Source organism: Perissodus microlepis, chromosome 20, assembly GCF_051167445.1.
Source record: "Perissodus microlepis isolate ML-2025 ecotype Zambia chromosome 20, ASM5116744v1, whole genome shotgun sequence".
Lineage (NCBI taxonomy): Eukaryota > Metazoa > Chordata > Actinopteri > Cichliformes > Cichlidae > Perissodus > Perissodus microlepis.
Window position 1 is genome coordinate 7,970,998 of NC_140480.1, and position 16,468 is coordinate 7,987,465.

At 40.1% G+C, this 16,468-nt stretch overlaps 1 protein-coding gene across 2 annotated transcripts in view; it reads left to right on the forward strand.

Moving 5' to 3' along the window:
- The window catches only part of sema3g (semaphorin 3G), a 62,007-nt gene that overhangs the window by 16,479 nt on the left and 29,060 nt on the right, over nt 1-16,468 (forward strand). For both annotated transcript variants that reach the window (XM_084916785.1, XM_084916784.1), the window contains exons 2-4: nt 1,503-1,663; nt 7,194-7,256; nt 13,904-14,023. In XM_084916785.1, coding sequence (XP_084772911.1) covers nt 1,503-1,663; nt 7,194-7,256; nt 13,904-14,023 — 344 coding nt within the window. The remainder of the gene's footprint in view (nt 1-1,502; nt 1,664-7,193; nt 7,257-13,903; nt 14,024-16,468) is intronic.

The window sequence follows — 16,468 nt, forward strand, 5'->3', positions numbered from 1 at the left end:
TGTCCCTGGTTTGTGAAAATAAGCAAAGCAACAGTGCGGAGGATCTCTGTGTGGCAGATGTAAAAGTTGCAGAGGGTGGAAGAGACTGCTGAGCTTCAGCTACTGTCGGTTATCTTTCCTTCTGTCTCTCCAGCATATTTTTTTCAGCCCTGCCAGTTTCAAGAAATCAATCAGTCATACTGCTCTCTTTGTCTGTCTGCCTTCTAATTATTTTCAGACTCTTACCAGTTGCTGAACTCTTCAATGTCTGCATTCCTTCTCTTACCAATTATTTCTTTCTTTCTCTAACTTTGTCTAACTTCCTCTCTCCCTACCTTATATTGCTATTGCTTGGCAATTTTCTCATTAATCAGCCAAACCTTTGGCTGTTCAGCAAAGACACAGGATGAAATGAATGTCAATATCAGTGGAAACCTCTTTGGAAGGCCTTTATGAGAGTGTGAGCTAAAACAAATAAATGGTGGATAAGTGATGAAATAATACCTGAGAAAGTAAAGCATACTTGCAGCACTGCTGAAAAGTGTTCATGGTTATGTATGTGGAAAAATGCTGATTTCTTATAAAAACAGCTCCATTGTGTGTACATGGCCCCAGTGATGGACAAGGTATCACCGGTACATAGGACCCTCCTGCCTCACTCAGTCAGTACTCACGCTGAGTGGCGAGTGACTCGGGCTCCCCCTCTCACTCTCTGTGTTTGTGCATGCTAGTCAGTGTGTATTGTGCTGAGTGAAAATGAGGAGAGAAATAACCAATGTGACAGATGAGTGATGAGAGACAAACGAAAAGTCGATTCAGCCCGAGCTGACTCCTCCGCTGAGAGTCTGACATACCAGCGACGTGTTCACACACACACACACACACACACACACACACACACACACACACACACACACACACACACACACACACACACACACACACATTTCTCTCCTCATTTTCATACCTAGACAGAAAAAGAGTAAGGTGGCGGGCGATAAAGATGAACAGAAACAAAGAAAAAGTGGGGAAAAATAAGACGTGTTTGGGTGAGAGAGTAGAAGATGTATGTGTGTGTGAAGAGAAGACACCCTGTGTCTAGCTGAACTCGAGTTCACCTCAGTCTGCACCTAGCCTGCAGAGTTATTGCAAGAACCTCTTTGAAGCTGCTGCCAAATCGCTCCATATTCGTTACCGTGGTACTTTTACTTTTAGTATCATGAATTTCTGCAGTACTGCATCATGTTAATATTTAACATTTCCTCTTATTGTTTTAGTGCCGTGTTTTAACTACAAGAACTACTTCAGTGAAGTAATTTGACTTCAGTGAAATGAATTGACACTAAAGTTTTGAATCCCATACAAAATACAGCAAATGTAATGCAAAAAGTGCATTCTGAAAGAATGCACAATAGCAGGGCCGTGACAATAGCACACCCAAAAATATTACGGCCTTTATTCTGTTTTTTAGTCTGCACTCCTCCATGTTTTCTGCTGTCACTAATGCCTTGCTCTCTTTGCAGACCTGCTGTCCACCAACAGGTCATCCATCTTCAGCGGTCACCATGGCCACCTCTCTGTTACCGCCGTCTTCCTGGATGAATACCGTGACCGTTTATTCCTGGGCGGGAAAGACGTCCTGTACTCTCTCACGCTGGGACCTGTTAGCAGTGAATCGAAAGAGGTAAAAATGATGTGTTTTATATATTTTTTCTGAGTATGCAGAGCTCTGCTTCGATGATTGATGCACAGTAAAAGTGTTTTTACTGCACAGTCTACATTTGTCATTTTATTTTGATTTAGGTTGTGGACACTGTGCTTCAAGTGGTTTCACCCTGTAGAAAGATGATTTATGACTTGAAGAGACAGATGGAGGATTTAACATTTTATCAGAATTCCTTCTTTGTAGAACATCTGTTTAAGTGTTCTGTTACAAATCAGCTACAAATATGGCAACAGACATTTCATTTAATATTACTGGTATTGCATCAAACTGAAAAGTCTTCCTCCCATCACCCTCAACTCAGTGAGCCTGGTTCCACTGGAGTTTTCTTCCTGTTAAAAGGGAGTTCTTTCTTCCCACTGTTGCCAAAGTGCTTGCTTATAGGGAGTCATATGATTATTGGGGTTTTCTCTGTTTTCTTTACTTTTACATTACCTTTTGCACTTCTTGTGTTATAAACAGGTTCCCTCTAAACTACACCCAGTAAAGGAACACCTGTAATAATGCAGCTACCCATAAATCAAACATTGTATTTCTGTCTGCTTTGCTTTTAATTTCAGCACCGGTTTGTCATTAAGGTTTGTTAAACACTGTAACAGCAAAGAGACTTGAAAGGTAAATTATAAACCAGGAACCAGATGAGGAGCAGAGTGCTGCACCTCACTGCAGGTTTATCACAGACTGAGAGTCTGACCAAGACAAAAAGAAGAGATGTTCTATTGCATTTATCATAATTAAAATTGAAAATTTCTCTCTTTTATATTAAAAGAAAGTATCTAATTCACAGTCTAGATTAAGTTGAGAACAATCACTGATTAGTTTAAGTCAAAAAGACTGAATATGTAAAAAATTATTGAAAAAAATAAATGCATTTCATACTAGAGTGTAATCTAGGTTTTATTAGTATTTATGCTCTGGAACAGTAAATCCATATGGGGTTTTGCTGTGATTTGTGAACTTACAGAGTTATTATACCTTTCAGCTGCATCCTATAAGGTTTCAGACAGTTTTTATTAGAAGAATTTGTCATCGGGGAAATGAGTGAGTTTAGGTTCAAACAGGATATAATTTCATCTAACTGTGTTACTTTGGAGCAAGAATGTACTGCAAATTTGCATCAATATTTAATTTTCCACTAGGATGTCCAGTTTACTCTGTGTTCCATTAAACTGGTTTCTAGTACATAGTGAACAAAAACAATCCTTTTAAACCAAAGTCCCCGGTGTGCTACAGCACTTAGCTAAGAACAGCGGTGCGTGTACATGGGTCAGAGAGACTGATGACATGAAGTGAATGGGTGAATGGGGAATTTAAGTACGCAGGAAGCCAGATGTCGCTCACCGTATCTACCTCTTAATTTTCCATCCCTCTCTCGCATTCTCTCACAGCTCTCTGTCTTGGCTCGTGATCACACACGGTGTTTGCCGACAAAGTGCGCTGTGAGCGGTGTGAGGGTTAACAACCATGTTTCTAAAGAAGCCAGCCATTGTGAGTTCAGTAAAAGAAATTTTTACAAGATTAAAGACATCTGCCAAATCATCCATAAACCAGCACTCGAAGAAAGAAATTTTGTTTAACTTCAACTTTAGTTTGTCCTCACATGAGGGAGCATCGCTGAGAGAAAGTATGCCTAACTCGAGAAGCACAGCATGTCCCGCAGCTTATCCCTTTTTACAACATGATTTTACATCATGCTATAAAATCACATCCTTCTTAGTTTAGCTAGTCAGTTTAATATGCACCCCTTTCTCATTTAACCTGCCAAATGTTTCCCTCAGCATGCATGAGTGTGCAAAGATCTTCCCAAATATGGTGAAAAAATCCAAAAGTTACAATTAAAAGTTTGGTCTGAATAAAGATCTTACAAATTTTACTAAAATGTGAGAAGAACTCAGTCAACTGCTCCAACAACGAGATTCAAAGAGAGCTATTAGCTGAAACTTGCCGTCTTTCAGCATAGTGTACAGTATTTTCTTAAATCTAAAGAATCCTGGACAAGTGGAGGACCAAAGAAAGTTGCAGGCCCAAAAAAGATCTACAGCAGATGAATGGTATGAAAGTCACGTCCTTAACAAAAAGGGAAAAAAAATACCTCCAAGGACCTGAAACAGAATATGGGAGCTATGTCTGGCCCATCTGGTGGTCCATCTACTGTTTACTTAAGCCTCATCAGATATGGTCTCAGTGGAAGGGTGGCTGTCAAGAAACCATTCTTAAGGAAGGGAAACTGGGAGAAAAGGCTGAGGTATGCCAAATTACACAACAGGCAGAGTGAAAATCAGTGCCAACAGGTCTTATAGAGCGATGAATCCAAATTTGAACGTTTTCGTTCAAGTCATCCTCAGTCGGAGGTCAGGAAAGAGGTACAACAGTAAGTGTCTATAACCATCTGTAAAACACTGTGAAGGCTCTGGCATGGTTTGGGGCTCCATTTCAGTGATTTTGGAGATCTTATCAAAATTGATGGAAATATGAAAACAGAAAAGTGGCATCAGAGTTTGATCCACCATGCAAAACCATTGGGAAACACATTGCCAATGCAGTAAAAGCATACCTGGATAGAAAAACACACAGTGGAACACTACCAGTTATTGGCCTCCCCAGAGCCCAGACCTCAACAGTGTTGAAGCAGTGTGGGATCATCTTGACAAAGAACAGAACAAGAAGCAGAAACATCCAAAGAAGAGCTTTGAAACTATTCATGAAGACTACCTAAAGAAATTACAAGGAAGACTTTTTCACAGTACTGCATATTGTAGCTTTTCAACTTAATCTTTGCCCATAAAAGTCTACAGTATATATTTGTTATATAATCCCAGTTTGGTGCCCTCTATAAATCTGACCAGCAGTGCAGTAATGCAGGGAGATTTAATTCTAAACTCAAGGCTTTAGTCGAATAAAAATCAGATGGCATTAACTTGGTCCATGTTGCATGTGTCAGCCCAGAACTGGCTCCACTACGGTCTGAATCACATCAGGAAAGTGGAAAAATTTCCATAATGATAATTACCAAGGGAAAACGAAAACAAATAATGATTTAGTACATCTAAATGTTTCACGTGATCGAATAAATATTCCACTTGCTCCACGCGAAAAGATAAACACGTTTGATTGGTATTTGATATCCCGTCTTTGAAAAATGTATATGAAATCTTCACTCTTGCTTTTCTGGCTTGAAAATGTGGCTGGCTGTCAAAAACATTGTTTTTCAGCAAGTTTAGACAACTGGTTTACTTTGCAGAGTTTTGGGTTACACACTACAGTGTATATTGTGTATTTCCTTGGAGATTCTGGAGATGGCATCTAACCCAGCTTATTTACCGTAAGAGTGATCTCTTTGGCCCGAAAAGAGCACAGTGTAAAACGTGATGTGTTGATAAAAGTGGTGGTTGTGTTGACATTTAAATCAGTATTTAAATCTTCTTAGAGAGAAGATTTAAATACTGAGCAGGTTTTAAAGGACTCGTAATGTTTTCTTTTAGTATTTAAATCAAGTTTCCATTTACATCTTGCCTTGGCTCTGTGTTACTATGCAGAGATGTCAGATTATTTTGTGCATAAATGCAAAAAAAAGCTACATACAGCACATAAAAAGTGTTGTGTTTCATGAATAAAACAATAAAATACATACATCTGGCATTTATGGTCTCAAAATTAAGGAACACTTTAAGACCCTCTTGACTGTGTATATATTAAAAAATGTTGAAACAGACCATAATCGAGCCAAACTTTAGCCTGATCCACAGAATACATTGTTTCCAGTTGATTTCTACCATTGCAAGCCAGCTTGTGGAGTTGTAAATGACAAATGAATCAGCAATAGTGTCCATTTTATGCTAAGATTTGTCTACAATACATTTTTGATTAGGAAGCTGGAAAAGAATTGGATGAAGCGTGTCACCACTCACATGGCTGTGGTAAGAATTCATGTTTCTGCTCAACTAAACAGTTTCCATCTACATTCAGCTGCAGTGTACACACTGGCTGGATTTGTTTAAACTAAATGAAGCACACTATTTCGGAACAGCTCCAGGAGGTAGTTGGGATGGACGGCTAGTTTACAAAGCGCTAAACGTTCATCTAGGAGACCAAAAGGCTTTCTTTATGGATCCCAGTGCTAAACAATGTGCATCAATTTAGTTTTTCATTATGATAAACATCCATCAACATAATGCTCTTTGATAACAGTGACTTTCGCAGTGGCAATCAGTGCATGTGCACATGCTGTTCATCCACGCGCTGAGCGCAATCAGACATGGTGAAGCAAGTCGGGACTATTTGTTTTCCCCTCTGGTTGCTATCATCCCGCTAAGGCAGTTTCCTGTTAGATCAGACAAAGACTTATTGTCTCAGAGAAACTTGTGGTAGTACACAAACACTGACTTTACACACCCCACTGAAGCTCAGCTCAAACCGACTTGGGCTTTTCTCTTCAGTGGCAGTGTGAAAACTAGCCCCATTGTTTAAAGTCCAAATTTTACCTCATGCTTATCTGAGATTCACCTCATCGGATTATCCAATTTGCAGACTGAGAGGAAGACTCCGGGAGTTTCCTAATCTATGCTGTGAGAACTTGTGTTTTATTATAGCTCCAGATGGTGTTGAAATGACACTCTTAAGGTGGCTGAACACTTTTCTCCCTGCTTATCTATAGCCAGAAATCTAATTTCCTGTCTTGGCACAGAAAAAGAAAGTCTTGAAATCTTTCAGACATCTGTGTAGTATGTTAGTGTAGCCTATGTACAGTACATGCAAGATTTGCTCTTCGGACCAAGCGAATGGAAAATTTCAACCAAAAGACTTACATTGTGGTCTAAAGATTGTTCAGCGCTGTGGAAGTAGAGGAGAGGGACAATGACACACAGAGCATTACATCATTCATCAGAAGCATTTCTTTCCACAAGCCTTTGGCCTTGCATCGTCACTGAGAAGACATTGCTGTTGATCATTATAAATGTGTTTGTTTTACTTTGAGGGCCTCAAAAGGACCTTCTTTCACTGTCATATCAAAAACTTGGGGAAAATCCAAACCAAATCATCTGCGTGGCTTGAAAGAAAAACTTTATATAGCTCAGTTTTTGATGTTTTTAATTTATTTTTTGTGATAGTTATGATTCAGTGTGTGGCTCTGGCTTCTGGTGTTGGAGTGGAAAGTACATTTTTGCCTTGTCACACACAGGGTTTCAGCTTTACAAGCCAAAAGTTAACGCCTAACATCTTTGGCTGCCCACTGGAAAGCCTTGTTTCATCATTTGTGGATGAGCTGTTCTCCTCAATTTGCTTCTAACTGCTACAAAAGTTGAATTTTTGAGGAAGATAATTTGCATTTAACGACTTAAAGACTGATATTTCTGTTCTATCCCACCAAAGTCGCTCCAAGAAAAAATGACATTTGGCAGTATGGCTGAGTAAGGCGGTTCTTTACAGTATTTGATAGTTATGAGGTCATTAATCATCAAACTAATTTTTCTGTGTCCCCGTTTTCTCATAGATCTTCTGGCCTCCATTACCTGGCAACAGAGAAGACTGCATTCAGACAGGGAAGGACCCACAGGTAGCTTTTTAACATTGTTAATATCTGCTTGTTTTAACATGGCTATTTTAATTTTCATTGCAATATGGTGATTTAATGGCAAACTCATTTTTGTCAAACTGAGCGCTTCAAAAGGCACGACTACATCCAGTGTTTTTTCTGTCTCCTTTGTTTCCACTTTCGTTCTTCAAATGGACACTTGGGGGCATCTCTGTTGCCTGGCTGGCTTTAAATGGGTGTTGTCAGTTTGGCTACGTCCATCAGCGTGGTTCAAACATACCCAAAGAGCTAGAGTTTAGAGCATTCACGGTCTTGACACTTTCATGCCCAGTCCTGCCTCACCTTCCCTTTAATTCCTCTCACGTTTCCATTCTTCAGGGATTACCTGACCTGTGCACGTCTTCCAAGCTGCTGGTTATTCCCTATAAAGTTTTGATGTCCACCTTTAGAGTCTTATCCTTGTTTCCAGAAACTTGGACTCTGACTGTGCATTGCTTCCAAAAATCTCATCAGAACCTCTCCATAAATGTGCCTGAGTTGGCTCATGGTGCTCAGAAACTCTTTATTCAATAAACTGCCTCCACTATGACAGAGGGATGGCTCTCTCCACCTTCCCAAGTTTGACTTTAGGCTCCAAATGATTCTGAAGGCTCACGATCCAAATCCTGCATTCAGAGTTCAGTTGGGTTTACATTTTGTTTAGTTTAAAACAAGATTTTATTAGGTTTGAAAACTAGGATGCAAAATATTTACAATGCTTTTCATTAACAGCAGTCCTCAAATGGTGTGTTATGATGGGAGGAGCAGAGCGTTCCTCTAGGGCTACTAAGTGTGCAGTAAATGGGATAGCTTGACAGTTTGGTGCCATGTTGTGTTGTGCTGACACTGCAGTTTCCTGCCTTAAGGCAAGTCATATTTTGCCTTAAAAGAAAGTACAGTAAACTATTAAAAGTAAGCATTTTAATGAGTTAGGAACCAAACAAGTTTCTCTGTATTGAAGTCTACATCAGAGGGAAGTTGAGGGAAAAGATTTTTGTTGTTCATTAGAGCTCTTAATAAAGACTTCAGTGAAGGATGCCAGGGAAGTAGGAATATAGAGAGGTAGGAGGAGAGGGAGGAGGGAAAAACATAGTTATTTACTATCTGGGCGCTGACACAGAAGCCCAAAGCTGGAAGGACATTTCTCATCCAAATATATGTGTTTAAACCTATAGTCAACTGCCTACAGTCAAGGAAATGTAGCACTTGGGTTTAACATTGGGTTTAAAAATGAAAACATATCAGTATGTTATTAATATTAGGAAAATGTCCATTATGAAATCTATTTATTTTGAAAATGATCCTAAACTAAAGCATTATTGCATAAATATAAGCATGAAATATGTGACTGAATGTAACACATCTTTAATAAGAAGAGTCAATAAATTTTAACATAGAAAAATGGGATCTCCACAGTCCACAGACATGCAGTTCAAAGGGTTAGATTAGCTGGTGATTTTAGATTGTTCACATTGTGACTGTGAGTGTGAACAGTTGTCTGTCAACTAAACATTTGATTTGTTAGAGAGCGATTAACTCCTTTTTCAAATTGAAAGGAAGGAAGTCATAAGTTACGATGATGGAAGTCATAAACTGGTTTCGGAGCTGATCCTGGCAAAGTTTATTGGATTTAAAAATCTGACTGGCAGCAGGACACATGAGCTGCTAACAATCATCTTTAAATACAAAAGAAAAATGATGACAGAGGAAATTAACAATAATATATCAAACTGAATTTGATTGAAATAAACAAAAGATTATTTTAAGCAAGAAAGCTTATTATGCAAATGGCATCATGTCATAAGTTCTAAGCAACTTTAGATCAACTCAGTGCTTTTTTGGAAGGAAGGATGTAAGGAAGTAGGAAAGAAAGGACTGGAGGAAGGAAGGAGGCAAGTTTATTAGAGTGTGGTTGATTTAATGAGACATCGTTGCATTTGGTTCCAGTTGGAGAAGCAAATGGTACTGTTGGTTAACACACACACACACAAACACACACACACGCCAAAATGAACACATAGTGTAAGAGTTATAAAAGCACAGCAATTTTTGTACCCTTTTGTGCTTATGGCAAGGAGTTTGACAGCCCCTCCATCTGGAAGTGGTTAGATATTATGTGTGTGTCTGTAAGTATGTGTAGTCTCTGTGTTTGAAGTGGCAGGTGTGTCATGGGTGTCTTATATCACCTTTATTAGGTGTTTCCTCTACAGGCCGCTCATACGGTGCTGGATGTGTGTGCGCTACTGTACTCTCTTTAGTGGAGAAGTGATGTCACGATCCATTATTACACAGGTCTGAAAACCAGCTGTGTGAAACTTTACCTTACTGGTACCAAAGGAGTCGTATTGATTGTGTGTTTCCCTACACGGGAAATAAATTGAGATATTTGACAGTTTTTGTTAAACTGCACCGCCACCTTTATGCATTCCTTCACATATCTCCTTTACTGTGTGTTCCTGGGCTTTTTTTGGTGTCAAATGAGATGGATTACTGCTGTGTCCTATATAATCTACAAAGCAAAAGACGTACACACTGAACACACACACACACACATAGGCGCATGTGTTACAACTTATATGGTTATTGTCAGAAAGCGATAAAGGTTGAAAGGTGAAAGGTCTTTGGACTTTAGTGTGTGGGTGTTTGGTGATTTAGGGAGAAAGGTCCAATCACACTGAGGAAAATCAGGTTAAAAATACAGTTCATAGTTTATAGAGAATGTAGTTTAATCTTTGGAATAATCCTTGTTACACAAAGTAAGAAAGCAATGAAATGCAGTTTTCCTTCTCAGCACATTGCAGTAGAATGAATATCTTCAGCATCCACATCCTGACATCGTGACACTGAAACTGGGTGGAAATAAATAAATGTGTTTATCTTATCTCCTTAATGAAAGTCTGCTCCACACTGTTCTACTGACACGTGCCTACCACCTAAAACATGTTTTTACTGATAGTGTTTCCTCCCAGAATCACAACCTCACGGCCTTCACCACCATTAATCACAGCTCACACAAATAAATACCAGGCAGAAGGGAAGGGAGGCAGACAGCAGCTTCTGCTAAACATGTAGTGTCTTGTTTTAAATTTTCCTCTACTTGCCGCTGGGTTGACGATCAAATCAATTCATCGCTGCCAGGAATTGTCACAGTGTTGTTCCTATGGTGCACAAACAAAGCTTTCCAGGGATTAAATCCCTGAGATCAAGAACACAGGTGTTAGGATTGCAAAGTTGACATCTGAGCATGCATATTTGAAGCTTGAATTCTTTATGTAGGCTCCAAAAATCAATTGTGCACTCACTGCTCTGCTTTTTTTCTTTAATGGCAGCCCTGATAGTGTCAGTATTCCAACATTTCTTGTAGAAAGACCTGATTATGTCAAGATCCCAAGCATAAAGAATTCTGGGTTTTAAAAAATAAATAAACGTATGATAAATAATGCGCTCAGACTCCCAAGCTATGATAACATCAAAGCCTTTGGCCTCCAGATTGGAGCTTCTGCAAAAGCTCCTCTCGATTGCGTTTCACTGTTTATGTTAATATAAATGTCAATAAGATGCAGCAAATGTCTGTAACTGTTCAGAATGACTTTTAAGTTCTCCAAGAAGCCACAAAGGTCTCCACACAGGAGTTTCGTGTCTTGACTGAGTGCTTTCATTGCTCAATCGAGAAAAGTCGTTTCTTTGAGGATCAAACAGCAACTGAGACCAAAGACTTGAACACACCATTCAGCTGTCCAGCTTTGAACTGCCTGCACAGTGTTTGTGTGTGTCTGTATTTATGTAGGAGGTCCTGTTCACTGTAGCGTTATACATGCGCATATTTGTGTGCATGCGTGTGCGCGCGTGTGTACAAATGTGTTGGTCCTCACTTCCTGTTAGTATTACAGAATAACAGATTTCTTTCTGTTGAACATCGGCTGTTTATACTGGAAACTGCTCTCCATGTCCAAACCTGCCTCTCCCTACCCGGGTCAGTCATCCTCAAACATATTTGGCTGCTGCTGGAGCTTTCTCTGTGGTTTGCTCCATGTTAGCTGTAGCTTTGTGTTCCAAGGACACGGGTAATTAATGGACCAGTGACCGCAAAATTAAATTTCTCCAATCAGCATCTCACTGGTGCCTCAAACTTCCAAGCAGTCCTCCTCAAATGTGATCCCCTCTTCCAAAATGAGGTATTATTGGCAAAAAAATAACCCTGGACGACCACACAGTGCAGAACTGACCTTCCAGGATTAAACATAATAGCAAAGTACATGCCACAATGAGCCCAGGAGATACATTTCTGATTGCAATTCTATCTTTTAGTTAGTTTAAACATAGTTGGTCTCCATTCACCTTTGTTTCTTCAACTTCAGTTTTTTTACTTCAAATTGACTGAAAAATATGTTAAATATAGCAAAATATGTTAAATATAGTATATTGTGCACACTACAAGTAGGAAGGTAGATGTCAAATAAAACTAAGAAAAAAACAAAAAGGTTTCTCTTTCCAGTAGCACCCTGCAAATGTTTCACTGTCACTTTGAAATCTTGTACTATTAATGAAAGTAAACTGCTTTACTCCTGTATGATCCAAATTAATAACCATATTCAGTGGGAAAAGAGGTTTAGTGCTGCAAAATGCAAAGATCTGCCAGAGATTTGGCAGGGATCTTATTTGCTTATGTTAATGATACTTTTGTCTCAGAGCAAAAGATTAAAAGGTCACTGTCTAAAATGCTGTACATTCTTCTTTCCAAATACCAGGTTACACAAATGTGGTTTCTGTGGGTAATTTCAGATCTTTAAGTGTGGAAGCACTGTTGCTGGGAACACATTTTGGAGGGCGGCAACCTTCTCTTGATAATTAAAGGTTAATACGAGCACATTACATGCTTTTGTTTTCACCATCTTGCCCTAACCATGACTTTTTATGTGGTAAACTTCAGCCCTGGCCGTTGTTACGACTACTCCCCGAGATCTCCCAGTGAGACAAAACCAGATTTAGTAATCAAACATCTTCATTTTCTGTTAAACACCACTCCCTTTATTGCCACTTAATCCCAGTAAGCCCACACAGAACTGTGAAACCAAACGTCCCAGAGTGGGAGAGACATATTTCCTCTTTTCAACATTTCAATTCGCTCTTTTCTCAGGGCCACACAGATCTTCAGATGACTGCCCGAGTACAAGCACAGAAACGCAGGAGGGGAAGGTTTCTACTCATTTCCAATAGGCTACGTGGGCTGTGCTGTTTGTCTTCTTACAACCACAAAATTTAATTTACATCTTAATTTTATCCCTTTAGAAGACGATTCCAACAGGCTGGAGATAAATTATAAGCAAGTAAAACAACACTAATTTAGGATAAATAACTGAGGGGACGCGGTGTCCGAAAACCTTTAAAAGCTATGCCAAACTGGCTCAATGATATCCCATCATCCTCACTGGAAACAGAATGTTTGAAATCTAGACGCTTGTACATCGAAAAACCAGTAGTACATTTAGATTTGCTGAAAACATTTTTAATATAAATGCGTTTTCTGTTTTTCACTTGCCTGGTTTTGTTTGAAACACAGAAATTATCCAGTGGAGGAGAGTAATATAATGATGTAAACTGTTTCTCTTAGTGCAGTGACATGGTTTACATCAGGTCTGCAACGAAGCACTCGGGGAAACGATCAGAGGCGGTTTCAGGTCCAGCATCGAGAGGGACAGGGGCCAAATGCACAGCATGGCAGATTTACTCGACACATGCACTTGTAAAAACACAAAGACTAGCAAATGCACAGATGTGGAGATCAAGATGGCACACGCAGATAGACACACAACACACAAAAACCTTCACCAGCACTCTAGTATCTAACTCTCAGTCAAGCACGCTTATGCAGACACACACACTCTAGGCACTGATTGTGCAGATGACTTTGACCTGCGAGTGATCGCTGCCCGATCCTTTCTTTCCTCAGGCTGACACCCGTTTTGTCTGCTGCTTTTGTTACACAAAGGAAAGAGGAAGTAGTCATGCCCTCTGCTTCCTCTGCAGCTCTGTGTATCATAAAAAGGTCTTAATACTCATTTCCTTAGTCACTACTTCTATTGTTCCTGTCATGTGTCACCAATCTCTGTTTTTAGGACCTTTAACTTGAATTTCTTCTGAATTTCCTTCAGTTACAGAGTGCCTGATAAAGCAGGAGCAGCTTCTAGCCTTCCTTTCCAATTTGATCTCTTCCTGATTCTATATTTTTTCTCTTCTCTTTCTTGTTGCTGTTGTCAAAAGTTGAATTTAGATTTATTGCTGAACTCTTCATCTTATCCTCTACATAACCACAAACGTTTTATACCAAACCACCAGAATTATCTACCACATTTTAACACGGGCTCCCAGGATTTTCTTGGGTTTCATGAGTTCCTTTGACCTGAATATGATGAATCTCCTTCTTTATCATCGCTTTGGCGGACATCCAAGAATCACAGATACCACTCCTGGATGGAGGCTATCACATTTCATCTTTCTCAGGGCTCAGGACAACATTTGGTATCAATAAGCTTGTTGGTTTCTCTTTGGTACCCTCAGCTTGTCTGCAGTTTGTTAACATATTTGAAATACAGATTTTTAACCTGACTGTGTGTTTGTGTGCTTTGCAGACAGAGTGTGCCAACTTTGTTCGCCTGCTGCAGCCCTACAATCGTACGCACCTCCTGGCTTGTGGCACTGGTGCCTTCCAGCCCATGTGTGCCTTCATCTATGTCGGGCACAGAGGAGAGGTAAGAAGGGTATAAGATGAGCTGCGGGTGGTGGTGGTGGCTGTGGGCTGCTACTGCTTCTTATAGAACTCTGGACATCTGCAGATTGTCTTGGGCAGCTGATTATCTGACTGCATCCATCATTCAGCAGAAAATAGAAAAACATGCACTGACAATCAGTTACCTAAATACAGCCACAAACCCCCCAAAACACAGACATGCAAACACATATATCAGTTGGGGTTGCTGATGAAAGCTCTGTGGTGTGCAGCTGTCACGGTTGTGGGAAACTCCTATTTTAGTGCTGAACTGCACTCACTCTGCATTTTTGGGAACTGTAAATTATACATGCTTTTTATGCACTGTGGAGTTATTAGCAGTTTGAGCTGCAACTTTAGAAACTCTGAATATATATTTCACATGACAATTTAATAAGAGCCTGACTTCTCACCTCCACATAACTGACCAAACACAGCATTGAATGCTGTAACGCACTCTGTAAGAACATCTGGCAGGTTACGCTGAGAACTTTTATTGCTTCTCTCTCTTTTTAAAATACACATACAAAAACACTTTACTGATCGCTAATTTATTTACATGCACATGCAGCGGGCATGGATCAATATATTTCATTACACTGACCTACATTTCAGCTCTACTTTTTACGTTTTCTTTGACGTCCACTAAAAGTCCTCTGCCTGGGGTGCATACGTAGCTGTTGCAATGAAATGTAAAGCCTCAGTGGACGAGTCTGTGGCCACACAAAAATTGGCAGGCATGTGGAGGTCCACCGACCATTTTACGCACCATGTGATGATGAAATTTATATTATTTGGACCCAGGAAGACCCCAGCAGACTCACAAGTGCAGAAAGTATAATCAAGGCCTAAGTCGGACATATAAAGATACAATTGGCCTGAATTTTCCTGGAAATGACTGTCGATGATGTATATTTTGAGACTGCTGAAAGACAGTAATATACAATCAAACCACCAAGCCAAATAGTAAGAGAGTTCAAAAAGATGGGTGTTACTTTCTGCACACTTTTCCATTGGTCGTCAAACATATTGTCCAGTGACTCTTAAAATGTTCATTTAAAATTAATTTGTCAATACTAAGTAAATGAACACTGACTAAAGGCCAGTTAATCAAAAATTTACAGTTGACATGATAATGAAAGGTTGGTGGTCTTACTACTTCTCAGTAGAAAAGCATGGCACCATACAAAGGAAATAGTGTATATGTATGAGATGATACAAGGAACGACTGGGTGGCCTCAAAGCTGTGGAGGAAATCAGTCTAATGGAGCAAATGGGGTTGGTGCCAATGTGGCTTTTCAGAAAAACACAGTTCAGACTGATTGGGGTCTGTGCACAGATCCCTGAGGTTCAATGTTAATTCTCTACAGGCAGCTCTGCCATGAGTTTTTCTGCAGGCCACTCAGCCGCAGCATTAAACCCTCTATACATCTTTTCAAATGCACAGGCTGGCTCTCAGATGCTCAGCTGAGTGGAAACCTCTGCAGACTCTCAGACTTGGAGCCACTTAAAGGACAAGAATGTATGAATGGAGCTATTAAGACAGACTTTCTCTCTCTTTAACGGCACTTGAACAGATCCTTGCCCAGTGTGCTGCCCTGTAGGGCCCAGCAGGAGAGGGTCAGTCTTTAGGGGAGGGGGGAGGTGGATGTTGGCAAAGCGCTCTGTTAGGGAAATGAGACAGTGGGATGGGAGAGTGCCAACCTTGTAGAATGTGTGTTGATTTGTGTGTGTGGCTTGTGTGTGCATATAAAGCACAGGAAGTGCATTTTTCCTTTTCTGTTATGGATTTAGGTTCTCGACACAGCGTGTGTTCTCCTTAGTGGTGTCATTTTCTTCCTCCCCCCTGATCTGTCATCCCGAGTGTGGTTTTTGAACTCTGGGTTTTATGGCACATCATGGAAAATGGAATACATATTTCTCTGTTCATGTTAAATAATTTAGCTCAGAGACAATATACTGTGGTCTGCGTGGCTCAAAACTGGGGAAACAAACACTGGAGATAGAAACAGTTCAGCAGAATCCTTGTTAAGGGTTGCGATGCATTTGGGAGCAGAGCAGAAATGTAGGCCACATGTTTTAAACTGCAGCCTCCTGGGAAGTGCAGGAGTTTCTGCCCCCAGTGCAACTAAGCAACACACTTGAACTCAGCACTTCTTAGTAAGCGGTTATGGGGGTTTTTCCTGCAGGAATGATTCAGATAGCCAGTTACGAAACTACAGGGACTGTAGGTGTCATTTCTTTTGTTAAAGTGCATTGAATCATCTGTTGCTATCCAGTTTAAGATGATGAAGGTGGTGCACCTGTCTTTGCAATCATTGCTCCTTCTGTTTTATTTGGCCCACGGGATGCACTTTGTGATAGGATAGTTGTGTTTGCACACGTATGCGTGTCTGCCCAGGTGTGTATTTAATGAGCGGAACAGCCT